Below are 23,433 nucleotides of genomic sequence, written 5' to 3' on the forward strand. Positions count from 1 at the left end.
ACGATTCAAATTGAGTGCCCAAGCAATTGTTTAAGTGGTTGTAATACATGCAGAGCTGGATCTCTTCCTTCCATTTAGCATAGGATAATCAATTTGAAAATAAGATAAGAAATGTACAATTTTTTTTTAAAAAGGGAGCACGAGATGGATGCCCTAGTTTGATGTAATGTATTCAGTAGTTTGGAGATACAGCACGGAAATAAGTCCGTTGTCCCACCGAGTCTGCGCCCACCAGCGATCCCCGCACGCTTCCACTATCCTACAAACCTGTACGTCTTTGGAGTGTGGGATGAAACTGGAGAAAAACAGACACAGGTCACCGGGAGGACATACAATCTCAGTACAGACAAGCGGCCGTGGTCAGGATCGAACCCAGGTCTCTGGAGCTGTAAGGCTGCAACTCTACTGCTACATCACCGTCTCGGTAATATCACATTAAATAAAAATTAAGTATAAGTCAGTTATGTTCTTTCTTCAAAGTTATTGGTCGCATGCTGAAAACGAGAATCACAGAGTTAAGCAAAAAAATAATTGGAGCTACTGTAACAGAGATCTAGAGCTTTCAAAATACAGAAGTAAACTAAACACACATTTAAAAAGAGGATCTGGATGCAGTGGTCATAACTGAAATGCGGCCACATAGGAGCGGTGCAGTCCCCCCAAAACCAGGATGTTTCACAACGCGTAACCCATGTTCAATACCGACCTCCAATGCTGTGTGTGGAGCTTGTACACTCTCTGTGACTGCATGGTTTGATAACTTAATTGGCTGGTCTAAACCACCCCTAGATTTAGGTGGGTGACAGGAGAATCCAGATGGAGTTGAAGGGCATGTGAGAGAGAATAGGTTGCAGGGAGTGTGGGGAAATGTGATTCGTGGGACTGCAGTGAGTACAGGCAGAGACTTCATGGATTGGTGGCCTCTTTCTCTGTTATAACAGAATACGAGAAGCAGGAGAAATATAATAACAACGAACTGCGGTCTGGACTACTCTACTCCCCATACCCACTACAATCTCACCCACCTCTAGACACCGAGCCCTCCTTTCACTTTGCAACATTGTCATGAAATCTGCTGAGAAAGGGAGGTGTTATTGTAGCCTGGCGGGTTAACTTCTACCATGCCGAGGCCAGGCGCCAGCTCTTGGACACCTCATAAACCACCCCTTGACCATAGCCCTCACCGACAAACACCAAGCCATCATCCTCCAGAATTTCTCCAATTTCATAGTCACTGTCAATCTGCCCTCCACAGCCTCCGAACTTAGCATTCCCCAGCCCCGCATGGAAACCTTGGGTGGGGCGCAAAGTCTCCAGAGGTTTCCGTTCAGGTTTCCTAAGTGGGACAGGGGCATTAGATTCAGCTCTTAGGGCTAAAGGAATCAAGAGATATGGGGGAAAAAGCAGGAACAGGGTACTGATTTTGGATGATCAGCCATGTCGGTGCTGGCTCAAAGGGCCTACTCCTGCACCTATTTTTCTATGTTTCGATGAATACACCTGGATCAACTGACACTTCTCTCCCTTTTCTTGATCTCGCAGTCTCAATCACTGACATTTACTACAAACCCTCTGACTCCCAGAGTTATCTGCACTACACTTCCTCGCACCCACCCAGATGCTATCCCCGACTCTCAGATCCTCTGTCTCCACCGTATCTGCTCCCAAGATGGGACTTTCCGTTGCCACTGTGGTGGACAAGACCTTGGGTGTTCTTAAAGTGGAGATTGATAGGTTCTTGGGTGGTCAAAGGATACAGGGAGATGGCAGGAGAATGCGTTTGAGAGGGGAAAATAGATCAACCATGATCAAATGGTTGCATATTGTTAGGTGATGTTTGAGGTCAAGAGAGTCCCAACAGGAAACGTCACATCTATCCACGTCCTCCTGAGATGCTGCCTAAAGTTTAGCTCAGTTTTTATTTTTCCCCTTGTTTCTCACCCCTTTTGCTGAAATTAATTTTGGTATTCATTGTTACCTCCTCTTTCTGTATCATCCTCACGGTTTACCACAGTATTGTACCATGAGCATAAGCAAAGTTTAAAACTTTCAGTGAATGAAAGATTTTGATCTCAAATGTTTATTCAATGTTGTTTAATCTCTGAAGTGTTTTTACAGCACTGTTTTGTTTAAAAATTAAATTTGCCAAAGGTAAAAATCGTTTAAAGTCTAAGTGCTTAGGTCGACTATGGGCCAACTTTAAACATTACTTCCCTTAGTGTACTTTAAATTCATGATACAGACCACGGCAGGCATTAACATACAAAGCAAACTTAAAAAAAAAAAATCAAAGAGCTTTTGAACTATCTGGTGGTGAAACATTAATCCACAACTATTAGCTCTAAAGTCAACAATTCCAAAGCACACTTGCTTGCCATAGGTTTTCCTTCTTTGATTGACCACTAAATCGTTCTGCTCAATTCACCACCATTCCTGTGGCTGTTGGCACCCAGTTCAGCAACATTTAAAAAATGTTTCATTGTTGATACTTCTATGTCGTCCAACTAGAGCTTCCTTCATATCTACAAAACTTGTGCTTAAAAATCCTTACTGCTCTGAACCAAGTAAAGGGCCTGTCCCACTGTACGAGGTAATTCAAGAGTTCTCCCGAGTTGCCCCTGATTCGAACTCGGAGAATTACGGTAATAGCCGCTCTTAGGTACTCGGGGCTATCGTGGACATTTTCAACATGTTGAAAAATCTTCACGAGCTTACCGTCTCGTACTCGTACTTACCGTACTCGTTTCCCGAGTACCTGCCGTTAGCGTTACGAGCCGCTAAGAGACGTCCCAAGCTTCGGCGTAAATTCCACGTACTTACCACGAGTTTGATTTTTTTGGGGGTAAACTCGTATAGTGGGACAGGTCCTTTACAGAGAGCAAATAATGTTCAAGTAAACCATAAATACTAAGATGGGTGCTTTCTTTAAGAAACCACACACCCAGACAGGTTTTAAGAAATTAGCAAGAAGATATGATTGGCATGAGACAGAGTCCATTTTGACAATACGAACTGGCTAGCAAAATGCAAGGACATACATTTAATGATGTGAAAACCATATTTGTGGGTGATCCTCAGACTATCTTTGATCAGACTTTACTGGCTGTATCTTGCACTAAACGTTATTCCCTTATCATGCATCTATACACTGTGAATGGCTCGATTGTAATCATGCATTGTCGTTCTGCTGACTGGATAGCACGCAACAAAAGCTTTTCACTGTACCTCAGTACACATGACAAACTAAAACTGAATGGAGTACAAAAATATTACTAACATTTCCATTTAAACCATGCAATTTATTATTTCAGTTAACCAATTGGTAATTACAGTCAAACAGTACTGCAAGCACTTCAGTGCACCGATATAGAGTAACTAAGGAACATATTTCCTTACCATGGCCCTATACGAATATCAACTGCACCATTTTCATTCCGGACTCAGTTATACCACAAACACCTCAAATTCATGAAAAATAATATGCTTAAGAAACCTATGCTGACTCAGTTTTTAATCCATAGCAGTCTACACGCAAGTTTTTAATTTTCCAGTGAGCGAATTACCAATATAATCCATAATAAAAAATAAATTCAACTATCTCTTTACAGATATTAGGTGCGGATAGTGATTTCATTTGTAATCGTGATGCTATCTTGCCTAGACTTCAAATACCTACTGTGTACGGAGGAACTGCAGATGCTGGTTTAAACCGAAGAGAGACACAAAATGCTGGAGTAACTCAGTGGGACTGGCAGTATCTTTGGAGAGAAGGAATGGGTGACGTTTCAGGTCACGACTTTGGGTCTGATGAAGTGTCTCAACCCGAGAAGTCACCCATTCCTTCTCTCCAGAGATGCTGCCCATCCCGCTGTTATTCCAGCATTGTGTCTATCTTCCATCACCTACTATTGTGCCACTGCCACAGAGAGTTACGGATTCTGAAAAGGAAAGGAGTCAACACTACAATAAAGTGGATAAGAAAGAGGCAGCAACCTAACAAAGCTGCTCCTCCGATCCTGTTAAACATCAGAGACTGGGCCTCTCCGCGGGAAATGCTATTTACACGGAATAATCTCATAAAAAATTCATGTTCCAATCAACTCTTCACTACATCTTTAAGATATTTAAATATGAAGGTAATTCTAGCACCGTAACACCAAATGGAATGCTCGATTAAAAAAAAGTGCTGTCAAGTTAACAGATGAACAGTTTCTGGTAATATTTAGACTTGGTTACACCCACACCTGTTCCCTGTTGGCTATGCTTTGTCACCCATGCACACATGCTGTACTGGCTTTAAACATGAGCATCTAACCATCAACATCCTCAAGCTGACTGGCCACGAGACATGGAGTCACCTGTAGCTGGCCACCCACAAAACCCAGGAGCTCAGAATCTGTGGAAGGCGGGATATTATCTAGAGTCCAAGCCTACTGCTGCCAAAGTTTACCAATAATCCATTCACAGACCAAGAAACTAAACCCACAATAAGCATGGTCGTGCAAGTCTAATTTCATTGTACTTCATTTGATTTTATATTTTTCCTAAACAAAATAAAACTTACCCTTTTGTTTCTTTGAAAAGCGTTTCACTGGCATTTTCCAAAGCTCTCACTTAAATATCCATTTTTCAAGACTTGCTAATTAATAGTAGTGAGACATATGCAAGTAACAATACAGAAACAAGTTATTCTGTTAACTTAGTGATGTGCATTTATAATAAGCAGCAATGCCCCCAAAAAGAATGGTCTTCACAAATTTTTTCCAACCTTAACTAAACATGGAAAGACAGGGTGGGTATAATTTGAGAGGGGAACATAATTTAAAAAAAAACTCAATGTCAGAACAATTCTTAAAAGTATGTGTATAGCAATCTGTGGGGTGAATTTGTGGAATGGTCTGGAACAGGAGATAAACTTAGCACAAACATAATTCAGTTTAAAAAGATGTACAAAAACACTTTTTTAAAAGGATATTGGGATGAGGATAGGTGATTTTGAGTGGGATATTTGTAATACTGATTGTATTGGGAAGGGTGATTATAAGGTGATGGGTTGTATATATGACATATATAGTATATGAGGGGTTTTTCATTTTTTTTTTTTCTCTCTTTTTTTGTATGGCTTTGTAAATATTTGTATAAATGTAAATAATTTGATGTACATATAGCTGACATATGGTGTACATATAGCTGCTGGTGTACTGCTGGTGTACATATGGTGTACATATGGTGTACATATAGCTGCAAAATTTGTATAAGAGAAATATGAGCTGTTGAATAAGGGGTGGGAATTACAAGCTTTGGCTTCGTCCTGCTCCTTTTCGGACATAAGATTTCATTTATTTACAGATATTGTTTATGACACTTTATAAATATTCTTGTTTTGTTTTTTGTATGCCGTTTCACACTTGCTTTTTATTCTTCTATTCTGTTTGAAATAAAGAATTAAATAAATAAATAAATAGCGTTGTTTTTTTATTCTTTCAGTTTCTTACCTTTGACCAATTTTAAAATGGGTAGACTGACCATTTCCAATCGACTGAAAATTAAAGATGGGCAGTCAAATCAATCATTTACAGATTCTGGTGGTTTACTATCTGTAGTTAGGAAATGACCTGCCAATAATTCCCGGCTTGTCCTTTCATAACATAAAAAGAATAAAGTATAATTGACAAGTCGAAAACACCACTGCCAGAATTGGAACTTTGGAATACCGATTCTTCATTCTCATCTATTTCAAAATCTTAGCAAGCAAACAATTAGTCTTGTGAATTTGTCACTTATTGCCACCATTATTTGTTTCATTATTATTACCGCGTTAATTTTGGTAAATTCCATCCAAGATTTTTGCTCTACAGTAAACGACTGACACAAATAATTTATTCAATACGTCTGCTATTTTCTTGTATTCATTTACGTATTCAAGTTCACAGTGGCGCAGTGATCGAGTTGCTGCCTTTTAGAATCCCAGGTCATCCTGACCACAGAGGCTGTCTGTATGTCTGTATGGAGTGTGACGTGTGTTTTCTCCAGGTGCTCCAGTTTCCTGCCACATTACAGATATGCAGGTTTGTTGATTAATTGACTTCTGCAAATTGTCCCTCGCGTGTAGGATAGAACTAGTGTACTCGATGGGCCGAAGGGCCTGTTTCCCCACTGTATGTCTGAACTAAACTAAAACAACTCATACTGCTGTTGACCATCCAAATGTTAAACAACTGCTGACCATGGATACATATATACATTATTTTTGCAATCCTTTGTCAGTCTTACCAACTTCTACTTTTCTTCTTATCTCTGTGCCAGAATTCACGCTAAATTTCACATTTTTGTCTCATCATCTTTGGGGTTCATGCTGTTCTCTTTTGTCCATCTTCTGATTTTGGGTGTTTCATGTTGTATTCATTTTTTTTTTTTTTTTTAACTCATACTATTCCTTACAACTTCCTTTCAAAAAAGTGCTGAACATCACTTTGCCCACAACCTTATTCCCTGGAAATATTTTTTGCAATTTTCCCAGGTACCTTCCTATATTTAGCACTTGAGGCAACTATTTAGTTTGAATTACAAAACCAAAATGCTGCAGAATCTAGTAGTACACAATGACATCCAGATGTTGGAAGTAATCGTTTAGGCTACCCTTCGTTCTTTACCCTTTAGACTTACAGCAGCGGAAATACGCCCTTCGTCCCACCGATTTCACGCCAACCAGCGATCACCCCGTACACCAGCACTATCCTACACACTGGAGACAATTTACAATTTTACCAAAGCCAATTAACTTACAAACCTTGTACGTCTTTGGAGTGTGGGAGGAAACCGGAGTACCCGCAGAAAATCCATGTGGTCACATACAAACTCCATACAGACAGCACCTGTAGTCAGGATCAACTGAAATGTTTTCACCTCGACAATTCCCTGGAAATACTTTCCCATTGGTTCTTACCTGTTTATCTGCCCTTCCACCTACCTGAAACTAACTGTCCTTATTGAAATTAATTTTTGCTTTTTCTTATCCACAACTACTCGAATAGTTTTGTGATCATAGAATTGTGTCTTGCCGCAAGCTACATTTCACAGAACGAGTTTCAGCAGATACGGACAGGACTGAAAGCAGTACAGTCTATTAGACACCAGATTTAAACTTAGCCGGTGTTTTTCAATTCCACATTTAGGGTCGGAATATCTTTTTCCTAATTTTCCCCTTTTAAATCACTCTAATTGGAGAGATGTGCAAGCTCTGTGTGTTTGATGATGACCCATTAACCCCAAGGCAAAAGGATTCCAGCACTAAACAGACCTCCACAACATCAATACTCTCGTACCCAAAAGCATATACCAGATCACAATTCCCAAAACAGGTATGAACTGCAGATGCTGGTTTAAACCAAAGATAGACACAAAATACTGGAGTAACTCAGCGGGACAGGCAGCATCTCTAGAGAGGAGGTGCGTCGTTTCGGCTCCAGGCCTTTCTTCGGAGAATATTCTAACCATATTCTTCCCAATATAGGTAGCTCAGCTATAAACGCGGAATTGTGTTCCTACGAAACCTTGTGTTGTAGAAAACTGCATTATATATGGGGAAAAGGGGGGTTAAGGACAAGAGTCTCAGACACGCAATAACTTATTTTTCCCTGCAGGATTTTCTTATTTTAGCTTTTTTTAAATAGCCTTAAGTATATTTTTATTGATACACAAGCAAAAATCAAAAGTGTATGTTACATTGTTTAGTAGAGTATCATTTCACAAGTAATGATACTGCAGTACTTACATATTTCACTGGCTACCTGTGGCAAAACAGACTGTATCCTTCAGAGACAATGGTGTCTGATTAATGTGAGGAGTTACATAGAAATAGTTTCTCTTTCACCTGGACATTTTTTTTGCAAGACAGCTTTTTTTTTGCCTTTTAAGTAATTGTCTGTTTCCGCAATCGAAAATGCATTATCCAGTACAAGCACAACACAGCAACTGCAGAGAAGTCAAAGGGGTACATTTGCTGTCAATTTACAAACTAGAGGACGGGTGTGGTCACGTTGGAGAGAGTGCCGAGGAGATTATTAAGAACCAGAATATTAAAAACAAATTGCGAGAAAAATTGCACGGGTCAGACAGCATCTGCGGAGGCAAACGGAGAGGCAATGTTTTGGGTCAAGACCCCGAAGCAGGCTCTCATCCCTACCCCATTGCCTCCACACATGTTGCCAGGCCCACCGACATCCTCCAGCAGTTTTTGCTCCAGATTACAGCATTTGCAGTCTCTAATGTCCCAATTTCATCGGAATTACACACATTTGGTTACGGGGAGAGCTTGGACTGTCCGAGTTTGTTACCTCTGGAAAAAAGGAAGCTGAATGGTGACTTCGGATGATGTATAAAATTATAAGTGGCATAGATACGCTATGCAATCTGAGTAGTGTTTTGATGACAGGGGCTTCAGCAACAAGAGGGCATAGGTTAAATAAAAGTAGAAGTAGTTTAGTTTCGAAATACAGCACGGAAACAAGCCCTTCGGCCAAACGAGTCCGCGCCGAGCAGCGATCCCCGCTCATTAACACTATCCTACACTTTAAAAAAAATTACCAAGCCAATTAACCTACAAAACCGTTTGTCTTTGGAGTGCGGGAGGAAACTGAAGATCTCGGAGAAAACCCACGCAGTTCATGGGGAGAACGTACAAATTCCGTACAGAGAGCATACGTAGTAGGGATCGAACCCAGGACTCCAGTGCTGCATTTGCTCTACCGCTGTGCCACCATGACACCAGTAGTTTTAATGATGCCCACCCAGTGGCACTGACACCCACCATCATGAATGGACTTGAGACTAGTCATGGCGCTCATTAACTCTAGCCTCCCTGATAGCCTTGAACAACAGGTCCATGGTAGACACCATCTCCCTGGTCCTGCACTCACCTATTTATTGACTGTAGCTCCATCTTCAACACCATAATCCCATCCAACATTCCCTCCAAACTCCTGGACCTGGGTGTCACCACACCTCTTTGCAACTGAATCCTAGACTTCATACTCAGACACAATCAGCAAAGATAGGCAGCAATTCCTCCTCCACAATGATTCTCAACATCAATGCCCCACAAGATTGCATTCTCAGCCCCTCAATGTAGTCACTGTACACTCACGACTGCACGGCCAAATACTACTCGAATTCCATCCACAGGTTTGCAGGTGACACCCCTGAAGTGGACTGGATCATGAACAATGATAAGATGTAGTACAGGAGGAAGATAGAGGGCTTAGTAACATGGCATCACAACCACAAGCTCACCATCAATGTCAGCAAGATGAAGGAGCTAATTATCAACTTCACAAAGCATGGTACATCATAATTCCCAAAATGCCCCACTCAGCATCAACAGTGCCACAGTGTAAATCATCAAGAGCTTCAAGTTCCTGGGTTTAAATATCACCAACCTGTCACGGACTAACTAAATCAGAGCTACGCCCAAAAAACCAGACCAACAGCTCTGCCTCCTCTGGAAACTAAAAAGGTTTGGCAGGTCTCCAACGACTCTCACCAACCTCTGTAGATACGCCATACAAAGCATACCATTGGATTGCTTCACAACTTGTTTTGGGAACAGTTCCGCTTAATACCACAAGAAATTGTAGCGAATTGTCAATAGAGCCCAACCTATCACACAGACCAGACACCCCATCATTAACTTCAACAACCTGGCTCTTAACATCAATAAGACCAAGGAACTGATTGTGGACTTTGTTAGGGGAAGGATGAGGACACACAATTCTGTTTATGTCAACGGGACGATGTTGGAAAGGGTCAATAACTTAAAATTCCTGGGCGTGCATATATCAGAAGATCTTTCCTAGACTCAGCACACCAAAGCAATTGTAAAGAAGGCACATCAGTGACTCTACTTCCTGAGAAGATTACGGAGATTCGGCATGTCGAAGAGGATTCTCTTAAACTTCTACAGGTGCACGGTAGAGAGCATTCTGACCGGTTGCATCGTGGCCTGGTTCGGCAACTTGAACATCCAGGAGCAAAAAAAAGACTACAAAAATTTGTGGCCACTGCCCAGTCCATCACCGGCTTTGACCTCCCCACCATCGAAGGGATCTATCGTAGTCGCTGCCTCAAAAAGGCAGCCAAAATCATCAAGGACCCACACCACCCTGGTCACACACTCATTTCACCATTGGCATCAGGAAGAAGGTGCAGAAGCCTGAAAATTGTAACATCCAGGTTCAGGAACAGCTTCTCTCCCACAGCCATCAGGCTATTAAACACAACATCGAATAAGCTCTGAACTGCAAAATACTATATTACTATTTGCACTATATTTGTTGTTTATTGAACTTTTTCTTTTTTCCCCCCTGTTTTTTACAATGTTTACATATTAACATATTCACATATTCTGTTGTGCTGCAGCAAGTAAGAATTTCATTGTCCCGTCCGGGACATATGACAATAAAACACTCTTGATTTGACTTCATGCTGCATCAAGAAAGCAGCCACTTGGTACATCCCCTCGTCTTCTATCTCTCATCGGGCAGAAGATACACAAGCTCAAAAGCATGTACCACCAGATTCAGTGACAGCTTCTTCCCTGGTATTTTCAGACTACCCATAGATGTATTTCTGATCTTCCATCCTATCTCAGTGCAGGCATTGGACTTTTTCCTATTACTACAATGCTCGAACGTTGCAAGACTATATTCTGCCCTCTGGTAGTTTTCTTATTGCACAACCTGTTGCACTTGTGTGCGGCTTGATTGTACACATATATAATAGGATGTGATTTAATAGGCCGGCACACAAACAAAGGCCTTACATTGTACCTCGGTACGTGTCAATAACAAACCAAAATATGTATCAAGTAGCTGATATCAAACCGGTTGCCAGAAGAGGTGGAGGAGTTGGGTACAATTTCCGCACTTAAGAAACATTCAGACAGACACTTAATAAGGAAGGCATTATAAGGATAAGAGGCAAAAAGAGATGGCATGTTCTATATCATCCTACCTTCCCCAGATAGATAGATAGATAGATAGATAGATAGATAGATAGATAGCCTTTTATTGTCATTCAGACCGAAGTCTGAACGAAATTGCAGCAGTCATACATATAATACCATACAATAAAACAACAATAAACACACATTAACATCCACCACAGTGAGTCCACCCAGCATCTCCTCACTGTGATGGAGGCAAAAGTCTTAGGTCTGCAGTCTCTTCCCTCCTCTTCTCCCTCTGCGCTGGGGCGATCCCCCCCCCGGGCGATGTTAAGAACAGTCCCGCGGCTCAAACACCGCGGCCCAGGGTGGTTGAAGCTGCCGCCCACCAGTCCTGCAGACGCAGCCGCTGGCCCACGGCCGAACCCCGGACTCAGGCCACCACCGCCAGAACACCGTCCCAGCCACCCTCACGTGAGTACTGCGCTACACCCTCACGTGAATACATCATTCCCTATCTGCCCACACTGGTACAACACATCACCTACCTCGCTATATCCCACACACACTCACCCCCTCCACATACTGCTGTATACTGGCAATCTTTTCTGGTCCCTCTCAGAGCCGATGCAGGATCTCAACAGGAAAAATGTTGATTTACACTTTTTGCCTCCACAGACACTGTTTGACCAGCTGAGTTCTTCTGGTGTTTTTTTGTTTGTTTTTTTTTTAAATAAGCAGTAAGGTGGCGCAGAGGTAGAGTTGCTGCCTTACAACGCTTTCAGCGCCAGAGACCTGGGTTCGATCCCAACTACGGGTGCTGTCTGTATGTAGTTTGTACGTTCTCCCCTTGACCGCGTGGGTTTTCTCCTACATATTCGGTTTCCTCCAAAGACGTACAGGTTTGTAGGTTGATTGGCTTTGCACAAATACAAATTGTCCCTAGTGTGTGTAGGATAGTGTTAATATGCGGGGATCGCTGGTCGGTGCGGACTCGGTGGGCCGAAGGGCCTGTTTCCACGCTGTATCTCTAAACTAAATGTAAAGTAAACTAAAAGGAGACGGACCTATATAACCATATAACATATAACAATTACAGCACGGAAACAGGCCATCTCGACCCTTCTAGTCCGTGCCGAACACATAATCTCCCCTAGTCCCATACACCTGCGCTCAGACCATAACCCTCCATTCCCATCCCATCCATATAACTACCTACTACAGGTAAATGGTATTAGTGCAGTTGGATAAGAATGTTTAGCATAGATATGGTGGGCCAAAGGACCCATATCTGTGCTGTATGACAATGACTCGATGATTCTAACATTCCAACTACCAGGTAGTACATTATGGAACATACAAAACAAAAGAATATCAATGTGTAGGAAGGAACTGCAGATGCTGGTTTAAATCAAAGATAGACACAACATGCCAGAGTAACTCATCGGGACAGGCAACATCTCTGGAGAGAAGGAACGGGTGACGTTTCAGGCATCAGTCGGAAGAAGGATCTCGACCCGAAACGTCACCCGTTCCTTCCCTCCAGAGATGCAGCCTGTCCCACTGAGTTACTCCAGAATTTTATGTCTATAAAAGAATATCAATATCAGAATCCTTATCAAATACTCAATGATTTGCTTCTGGTTACACACCGCAGTATTTCCTCTCACCATTGGATAAATATCGGCAGAGCATGGTAGCTTGGGCCCTGAATCAGCATCCTCAAGGCAGTATTGAAACACTGGTTGTACCCAACAACAGAAAACCAATAGGTTACACAGAAAAGCTCCAGCGGGTCAGCAGCTCTATGGAGCATAGGCAACGTTACAAACCACTGACTGGAAAGGGTTTCTCAAACGTGCTTGCCCATAATTGCTCCCACCCGCTGGGTTTCTAAGTTTTCTTTAACCTTCGATACCAGTTTCCAGGAAATTCTGAAGACAGCTCCTTGCATATCTTGCCATAATTGCCCCCTTTGGGTCTAAGTGCCTTTTCATACCAGTTCCAGGAAATTCTGACTGCTCCTTGCATATCCTGCCCCCACCCCATTTTCCCTGTTGATTATGTGATTGAGTATTTCTAACCAACCTAAAAAAGATCAAGCAGGGCAAAACTTAGGACTGAATATCTAAAACCAAGGAACTTCCTTCATAGCCAGTACGGTCAAGTAAATGAGTATTTCATATTCAGATAATAGCTACTGAATGTGACTGGCGTTTGTTGAATTAAAGTTTATAGCTTGCTTTAAAAAGGAAATCTCATCATTGCCTGCATGCGCAAATACTTGGGCTAATAAGATTTGGACCAATTGGTTCAAAACAAAAAAAGTTTAAATAAATTGGTCATTATTTGAACTTGGAGTCTGACTAGAAGCCATCTCCTTTGTCACCATCTAACCCTACCATTTTCCTATTCACAACTCCATCGCAAGTTCAGACTTTAGGAGCTGAGCACTTCCTGTGCTGTAACATATCTTTTACTTTATTCAGCACAGAATATTATTCCTCAGGGGTGGGGGATTGCAACCTTCATGTGGTCCACCCTGTTTCGACTAATGCAATCAGCCCGACGTGCACAAACAAGATCAAATAGAACAAGTTGACCTACAACGTTAGGCTGTGCACGTTATATGCAAGAAGATTATTCTTCAACATGGAAGCGATACCATTCATTTCAAGAAAAAAATATATCTGACTGGTAGTCATGAACATGGTACATAAAATAAAAACAATGGCAGATGACAGCTGCAATTAAATTAAATTTGGACGTGAAGTGTTGAATTAGCTATACCGTCTTTCAGACTTGCATGTACAAAAGAATGAAACTAAACAAGACAAAGAAAACCTGGGGCAGAAGCAGTGTGCGGTTGAAAATTAAAAAGGAATGCATTTGGTGAATTTTCAATCTGATGGATTCACAGAACAGTTTAACTTAATATAATTAATAATGTTAATGGAAGAACATTAATTTAGTTTGCCACAACATTTATGAACTTTATGTTAGTGAACTTCCTTAGTGGCACACATCCTAACCACATTCTCCCCAGACCAGTGTGGGGTTGTGAGCCGTGCACCACTTTCTTTCTACATCTCAAACATGCGCTGGTAACTAGTTAGTGCAAGTTACCCTGTAATATAGTTAATATGGCAAAAGAGCCAAAGGGGACCATGGGCATAAGAGAAAGATTGTTTATGGGAAGGGGAATGGGACGGTTTTGCTTGGAGCCAACATCGACTCCATGGGCAGAATGGCCTATTGCATTTCGAGAAAGAATGGGTTTCCTTCCTCTTTCCAATCTATTGACATCATAGAACAGAACAGTACAGCACAAGAACAGGCTCTTTGGCCCTCAATGACTGTGCCGAACATGATACAAAGACAATACTTATTAGTTTGCACATGATCCATATCCGTCCATTCCCTGCATTTCCATGTGCCTATCCAAAAATCTCTTAAATGTCACTATCTGATTTGTACAGTTGGCACAATTTATTTGGAACAGTCATTTCATCTCACACCCCGTATCAAGCTGAAGCTATGTTATATATCAAGCTAACTCGCCTTCATTCATCAGTAAAATCACTGGCATGAACATCGTTTTTTTAACCTCTAGAAGTTGAAATAGAATTACCATTTCATCCATGTATGTTAATCTGCCACAGACGGCAGTGGAGGCCAATTCACTGGATGCTTTCAATTGACAGTTAGATTTAGCTCTTAGGGTTAAAGGAATCAAGGGATAAGGGGAAAAAGCAGGAACAGAGAACTGATTTTGGATAATCAGCCCTAGTCATATTGAATGGCGGTGCTGGCTTGAAGGGCCGAATGGCCTACTCCCGCACCTATTTTGCTAGGTTTCTATGCAACTCAATTTGTGCCTCAAATAAACAAATATCTAGTAAATTACTGGGCCCAAATCGGAAAACCAATACCCATTACAGTATTCAATATTTGAAAAATATATACATGTATTTTCTATTCCATTCATAAATTTGTTACTTATGACTAATACGTGATAATTATACTATTGATTTGAAGTTTAACCCTTGAAGCAGATTACATTTACTGAATGTTGCTATTTCTCACACACAGGCAATACATGAACAGAATACTTACTTGTGGGACACAGCAACTGAGACAGTCTTTTGCACAGCATTTTTAAAATAATTAGCAGACCAACAACACCATCATATTTTAATAACAATGATTCCTTTAGTTGACATATCCAATCATCATGGCATTGTAGAAAGAGTTGTATTAGTCCTGCAATTATTTGTCCTACCATTACTGTGCCAACTTAAGAACTCAAAATCATTCTGAAAATCAAAATGCCAACAAAATACCACCACTGACCAACTTATCAAGTTCATTTGCCAACATCTTAATATAATAAATTGCCAAATAGATTGAGAAAATTAGCCAAGTTAACCAAGATTGATGAAGATTTAAATCTCACATTCCTAAACAGTAAACATGTAAGTATAAAATCAATACTTTAAATTGACAAAGGAATTTTAAAAATCTGAAACAAGTAACACCTTCTTAAAATGCAAAATCAACACAGTAAAATTCCTCCAGAATAAATATCATACTTTACTAGGGAATCAGTGTTGTCAGCTACTGTACTTTGTTTCATTCCAACTAATCATAACATGTTCAACACACTTGGGTTTTTATTTCGACAAGTCAATCTGCCATCCCTTTTAGTTGAGATAGCATTTAAAAATTGTATAATATATAGTAACATTTATTAGAGACACGGAAAGATGTCCCACAATACACTTGTGCAGCAGTCAAACAAATTCAATTAATTTAACAAAGTAGCTATAATTCTCCTAATTCTGAATTATAATGGAAAAACCTTGAAATCAGTCAACCTCATAACAACAAAATAGATAGTTAAAGCAATCGAAGAATACAACGTGCTATAAAAGTGAATATCATAATTTGACATTTGATTCATAAATAACACCCATAAAAATATTCCTGATCATCTTTGCAATCAATATATTTGATACAGTAGCAATGCAAACATTGAGATTTAGTTGCAACTTGTAGCACATCACAGGGCAATATCTGGCAGCATATTATATTGCCCTTTGATTATTTAATAACCATCAACTGTTCTCTGTTGAGGCTTCATTATGGATATGTAGGCGAAAGAAACACGTAGCTGAATTTAAACAGGAATGTTCTAGTTAATATGTTGTGTCATTTTATAAGGTGACTGTAGGAGACACAATGGTATCAGATAAAAATGATGAGTGGTTGCTCAAAGAGGACTGGAGTGTGGTCAATGTTGTTCCTTTGTTTAAGGAGGGAAGTCGAGAGAATCCACGGAACTATATGCCATTTAACCTCAGGGTAGAGAAACTATTGAGGAGAATTCTATGAAATATGATTTACACGCATTTGGAAGAGAATGGGCTAATTAGAGATGGACAGCATAGCCTTGTACACGGCAAGTCATGTCTCACTAACTTGATTGAGTTTTTTTCTGAGGTGAAGAAGGAGAATGATGAAGGTAGGGTGGTGGATGGTGTATACATGGATTTTAGTAAGGCTTTTGACGAGGTCCATCATGGTAGGCTGGTCCAGAAGATCATCAGGGCGGCACGGTGGCGCAGCGGTAGAGTCACTGCCTTAGAGCGCTTCCAGCGCCGGAGATCCGGGGTCGATCCCGACTACGGGTGTTATCTGCACAGAGTTTGTACCTTCTCCCCGTGACCTGCGTGGGTTTTCTCTGGGTGCTCCAGTTTCCTCCCACACTCCAAAGAGGTTTGTAGGTTAACAAAAAAGCTGGAGAAACTCAGCGGGTGCAGCAGCATCTATGGAGCGAAGGAAATAGGCAACGTTTCGGCCCGAAACGTTGCCTATTTCCTTCGCTCCATAGATGCTGCTGCACCCACTGAGTTTCTCCAGCTTTTTTGTGTACCTTCGATTCTCCAGCATCTGCAGTTCCTTCTTAAACACAGGTTTGTAGGTTAGTTGGCTTGGTATAAATGCAAATTGTTCCTAGTGCGTGTGTGCGCGATAGTGTTAATGTGCGGGATTGCTGGTCGGTGCGGACTCGGTGGGTCGAAGGGCCTGTTTCTGCGCTGTATCACTAGACTAAATCAAGCTAGACAGGATTCATGCTGACTTGGTCGTATGGATTCAGAACTGGCTTATTCAAAGACAGAGGGTTGCGATGGAAGGTAGATATTCTGGCTGGATGTTTGGCACCAGTGGAGATCTGCAGGGATCTGTGCTGGGGCCTCTGCTGTTTGTGAAATATATAAATGACCTAGATGTAAATGAAGATGGGTTGGCAAGTAAGTTTGCTGACGAGACCAAAATTGGAGTTGTACACAGCGGAGGAGGCTGTCAGAAGTGATAACAGGATATAGATCAGCTGCAGATACAGGGAGGGAAATGGCAGATGGAGTTTAACGCAAGCAAGTGTGTGATATTGCACTTTGGGAGGTTGAATGTAAGGGGAGAGTATACAGTTAATGAGAAGACCCTTAACAGCATTGATGTGCAGCAGGATCTTGGAGTCCAAGTTCATAGCTTAGTGGCAGCACAAATAGATGGGATGGTAAAGAAGGCGTATTGTATACTTGCCTTCATTGCTGGGGCATTGATATAAGAGTCAGGAAGTCATGATGGAGCTGCATAGGACTTTAGTTAGACTGCATGTGGAGTATTGCATGCAGTTCTGGTCGGCCCATTCCAGGAAAGATGTGGAGGCTTTAGAGAGGGTGCAGAGGAGGTTCACCAGAATGCTACATGGATTAGAGGGTTTCAGCTACAGTGAGAAGTTGGATAGACTTGGATTGTTTTCTCTGGAATCGAGGTTGGTGGGAAACTTGATACAAGTATATAAAATGATGAGAGACATAGATAAAGTAGACCACCAGAACCTTTTCTCCCCAGGGTGGAAATATCCAACATTAGAACACTAATTCGAGAGGGGCAGAGTAGTGAGGGCCTGGACCACATAGCCAGGGATGGTGGTGGTTGCAGATAAGATAGTGGCTTTTAAGTAGCTTTCAGATAGTTACATGGAAGTGCGGAGAATAGAATAGAGGGATACCCGGGAGTACTTCCTTCTCTGTTCAGTTAACTTAAAGGCCGAGGGAAACTGTACCATAACCTCCACTGTTCCAATTGTCATCAGGGAACTCAACACAACCACGGATAAGAATGCAGCTCCATCCCTCATGCACTTTATTTAAATTATTCATAGATTAGATACAGGTTGAATTGTGCCACCAAATGTGCAATGTTGGACTGTCAACTAATTACTTAATTTGGATTCTGTTACAGTTTGATAGCCCAATTAAAGAGGTTTCAAATATTTAACCGCTTGATTAAAGCAAGATGATAAAGAAGACAATATACTCTGATTTTAACTTCACGTTCATGCAAAGAGGCATTTCATTCTGATTATTTATACAGGCACACTCGAGTTATAGGATTGGGAGGGGAGAGGGGGCGGGGAGAGATTGTTTCTTCAAATAATCCTCGTCCCGATTTTCTATAATGCAACGCTACACCATTTACCATTTGCACATGCACCAAGAAAAGTTGAAAAATTAATTAATTATGTATTTATTCACGCTTCCCCACCCCATCAACAAATTCCAAGAGAAAATATTAATTCCCCATCGTCAAGTTTTGGGTAGTGAGTTGTGAAGGGCAAACTCCCATTACCCAACTGTCAGTAATGTAGCAGTCGCATGCATTTCTCCATATGTATTATTAAATAGCATGCTTCGATTCCCTTTCAGTTTTGAATTATTTCCAGACTAGGTACTTACAACTGCAGAGTTCCCTATTTAAGAGTCAGACTTGCGTCAGTCAGTAAGAGACATGCTTTGAGTCCGATTGTCAGCTGTGGTTCAGCTGGTTGCACACTTGTCCAAGTTAAAAAAAAGTGCCACGTTCAAGTCTCATGCCAGAGACAAACATTTGAGGAGCTTAACACAACTACAGAAGCACAAGACTCTGCTGAAATGTTAAAGAGAGACTCATTCAATTTTAGACACAAAATGCTGTAGTAACTCAGCGGGACAGGCAGCATCTCTGGAGAGAAGGGGAATGGGTGACGTTTCAGATCGAGACGCTTCTTCAGTTTTAGTTTCATTTAGTTTACAGATACAGATAGATACCGCGCGGAAACAGGACCTTCGACCCACCGAGTCCGCATCGACCCCCGCTCATTAATACTATCCTACACCAAGGACAATTTTTATATTCATACCAAGCTAATTAACCTACAAACCTGTTCGTCTTTAGAGTGTGGGAGGAAACCAAAGGTCTCAGAGAAAGCCCATGCAGGTCATGTGGAGAAAGTACAAACTCTGTACTGTCAGCGCCCATAGCCAGGATCGAACCCGGGTTTCTGACGCACTAAGGCAGCAACTCTACTGCTGCGCTCCCATGCCACCTCTCTGGTGAAAGGAAATAGCTGCTATTTATGGGAGCTAGTTGTACTTGATTTGGATGCCATCATTCCTTCAATAGCTGCACTTCAAAATACTTTGATGATTGGGAAGTTTTGCAGTGTCGGAAACTCAAAAGTGCAAGAATTTAATTATTTCTCCTGATACAAAGTCATTGCAGAAGTAGGATCACAGTTTCAAGGCAGTGGTTACTCTCCTGGTCCATAGTCTATATGCAAACATCGTCATCAAACATTGATTATTCTGCACAGTGTAGGGAATTTCAATTCCATCAGTTCAGTTTATAACTGAGCAATGTTGCACCCACAAAGTCATTGATCAAAAGAAAATTAATTTCAAACTGTCCAAAAACAAAATACAAGAGTTACTGGGCTTTAGGTTAGTTATAAATAGTTTCATCTTTAACAATGTTTACCTGTTGCTGTGGATATTGCATTCCTCCCATGTTACTTTGATTCCTGCTCTGCATGGTCATTGGATAGCGCTGCGGAGTGGGTGGTCCATATGGTTGGGCAGGATAAGAGCCACTCTGCTGCTGTTGCTGCTGTGAATAAGGATTGTTATTCATCCCATACAGCTGGGGTCTCTTCATGCCCATCTGATCAACTGGATTCCCCTAGATGAAGAAGAACGGAAAACTGATCAATATTAAGCTTCAACATAAATAGGTAATTACTATCCTTCCAATATGGTCAAAACTAAAACCCCCTCAGGAAACCCCTCAGAATATGTTAATTAACAAAAAATCTTGTGTCATCTACTGAGAATACATTTCAATCCCCTCATCTCAAAGGCAACAGTATGTGCACATGTCTGGAGTACTTTATCTTACTTTATCTCACTTCCCACAAAAAAAATGAATTTAACCAATAAATGGCAATCATGCTTCATTTTCAACTCGCAGGTCAGGCAACATAAACACCAAGGAGGTATAAATAAGGCAGTTTTATGATAGTAAACAAATATTTTTTAACCATACTAGAATATAGGCCAAAACACAAGGCAACAGGCAGGAAATCTATTTGGTTTAGATATTGTGCTAGAATATAGGCCAAAACACAAGGCAACAGGCAGGAAATCTATTTGGTTTAGATATTGTGCTCATTTCAAAAGCACCCACTCTCATCAGGTGCAAGTGTTCATATTTGTATGATGCAAAGCTCAGCTTTGGATCATACAAATCAACTCTGTGGAACTTAAGGTGGCCGTGCACTTGAAACTATTGCCCCAAGCTTGAGAAGCCTCCTCCTGACGGGACCTTACAGTTGAAAATGTACTCTCCCAAGAACATCCATCAAAAGATTCAACTAATGGGCATATTATCACCACCCAGAATGATGAGCGTCAGTGAACCAGACAGAAGAAAATCTCTGCCAGTTAATGAAAGTTAACATACCATTCGCATGGGCACTATCACCATCCAGAATGATGAGCGTCAGTGAACCAGACAGAAGAAAATCTCTGCCAGTTAATGCTGCAAGAGAGAGTCAGACACAGCCAGCCAGTAGGCCAAGTGTAGCCAAATGGACCATACGTTGTGTAGCATGGTGTTAAATGATACAGAAGGTCATTTCAAAACACACGATACAGAAGGTCAAGCTAAATTCATCTGCAGAGCTAGGTTAGTCTTTGATGTTCATTGAAATAAGATGCTAGGAATTGATGTCAGTAAGCGGATGCAGTTTTCAGAGGGTGTTGAGGATTATCATGAAGAGGAAAATTCCAACTGCACAGGATGCAATACGATAGAACTTTATTTATCCCAGGAGGGAAATTGGTCTGTCAACAGTCATAAAACACAAGAAGGTATCTGAAACCTGAAATTAAAGTGATGTGGAAAGTTCAGGATTGGGGATGTGCAAAGATGTTTGTGGGGGGGGTGGTTCAGAAGAGGAGTCTGTCTACCCCATGACAGAAGGGGGAGGAGTTGTACAGTTTGATAGCCACAGGGGAAAAAAGATCTCCTGTGGCGTTCTGTGCTGCATCTTGGTGGAACCAGTCTGTTGCTGAAGGTGCCCCTCAGGTTGACCAGTGTGTCATGGAGGGGGTGAGCTGTATTGGCCAGGATGCTTCACAGTATGAGGAGCATCCTCCCCTCCAAGACCATCTGCCATGAATCCAACTCCAACTCCGCCCCCAGGATGGAGCCAGCCTTCCTGATGAGTTTGTTGATCCTGTTGCCGTCCGCGGCCTTTGCCCTGCTGCCCCAGTACACGACAGTGAAGAAGATGGCACTGGCCTCCACTGATTGATAGAACATCTGCAACATCTTACTGTAGATGTTGACGGAGCGGAGCCTACTCAAAAAGTACAGCCGGCTCTTGTCCTTTCTTATACAGGGCCTCAGCGTTCCTGGACCAGTCCAGTTTACTGTCCAGGTAAACTACAAGGTACTTGTACTCCTTGGTAACTGTACATCCACACCTTGATGGAGACAGGGGAAAGGGGTGTTCCTCTCCTCCTAAAGTCCACCACTAGCTACTTAGTCTTGTCATTGTTGAGCTGCAGGTGATTCAGCCCACATCACTCAACAAAGTCATTGACTACACCTCTATATTCAGCTTCCCTCCCCTCACTGATACAGCCCACAATTGCAGTTTCATTTATGGCTGCCATGAAATGTACCAGGCTACCTTCAAACGCTGTAAATTTTTTACAATTTTATATTTCTATTAAAGACATTTTTAAATGATAATCTACCCAAAATGAATGCAAATGCTGAAACTGCACCAGATCTAACCAAGCAAAGGCCACTAGATTATCAACCTGATCCATCATGCAAAAAAAACAGCTTTAGAATAAATACATAAAATAATCTTTTAGTCCCTTGAGCAGTGGTAGTGCTCACATATCTGCAGTAGTTGGGACTATGGGCGGCTCTGTGGTGCAGCAGTACTGGTGGTGCCTCACAGCACCAGAGACCCGGATACAATCCTAGCCTCGCATACTGTCCGCACAGAGTTTGCACGTTCTCCCTGTGACCGTGTGAGTTTTCTCCGGGTGCTCCGGTTTCCTCCCACATCCCAAAGACGAGTGGGTTAATTAGGTTCTGTAAATTGCCCCTAGTGTGTGTAGGGTGCCAAAGTGGGATAGAATGGAACCAATAGTCGGCATGGATTCAGTGGGTCTGTTTCCATGCTGTATCTCTAAGCTAAAGAAAACTAAAACTAAGGATCAAAACCCACCTTGAACATTTCTGCTGCGTAATTACAATCCTAACTTTCCGGCAATACTTTGCAATTTAACATAAACCAAAAATGCAAACACTAAGCAATATTATCTATTATTTATTGTATTATTTGTGTGCCCACTCCTTCTCTCCAGAGGTGCTGCCTGCAATTTGTGTCACCCATTCCTTCTCTCCAGAGATGCTGCTGGTCCCGCTGAGTTACTCCAGCGTTTTGTGTCTATCTTCGATTTAATCCAGCATCTGCTGTTCTTTCCTACACAATATCATCTATTTGGCATATTGGGTTTCCAAGATCACTCAGATGCATCCTCGTCTTCACCGATTGTTCCTAGCATATGCTATCACCTAATTCTTCAATGTTAAACCTTAGATTATTTAGAACAGCATTACAGCAGCAAAATATATCCAGTTAAACTATTGTAAATACTCTTGGAAAAGGTCAAATGGAACTGCGAACTTAGCCAGTTTTGAAGCAAAGGCGGTGTTGGTGGAGAGAGATTAAGACAATGCCTTTTGTTAAGGCAAGGCCTTAAGTGTGTATCTCAGGATTATTTAAAATATTCAAATCTTGCAATTATCAGCTTCACCATCATTAGGCCCATTCTTGGCCACGTGTGCGGCCAAAAATATGAAATATTGTGGAATATATCTCTTCTAATTCTGAAAGCATTACCTGTATATTGTTTTGCACTATATATATGATCCATATTTTTTTTCTGAAGTTTATCAAGTGAAATATTTATGTTACACTGACAATGTTTGTTTGGGGTCAGAGGTCAAATATGACTGGTCACGTGTGTGGCCTCACACAGGAGCATTTTGTTCATAACTCAGTTTTATCTTAAAATCTT

At 41.4% G+C, this 23,433-nt stretch overlaps 1 protein-coding gene across 1 annotated transcript in view; it reads right to left on the bottom strand.

The window, feature by feature from the left end:
• Positions 1–23,433, bottom strand: part of arid1b (AT rich interactive domain 1B (SWI1-like)) — a 457,745-nt gene that overhangs the window by 402,165 nt on the left and 32,147 nt on the right. The window contains 1 exon segment of the mRNA XM_055639980.1: positions 19,808–20,008. Within this exon segment, the coding sequence (XP_055495955.1) occupies positions 19,808–20,008 (201 nt within the window).

Source organism: Leucoraja erinacea, chromosome 8 (genome assembly GCF_028641065.1).
Source record: "Leucoraja erinacea ecotype New England chromosome 8, Leri_hhj_1, whole genome shotgun sequence".
Taxonomy (NCBI): domain Eukaryota; kingdom Metazoa; phylum Chordata; class Chondrichthyes; order Rajiformes; family Rajidae; genus Leucoraja; species Leucoraja erinaceus.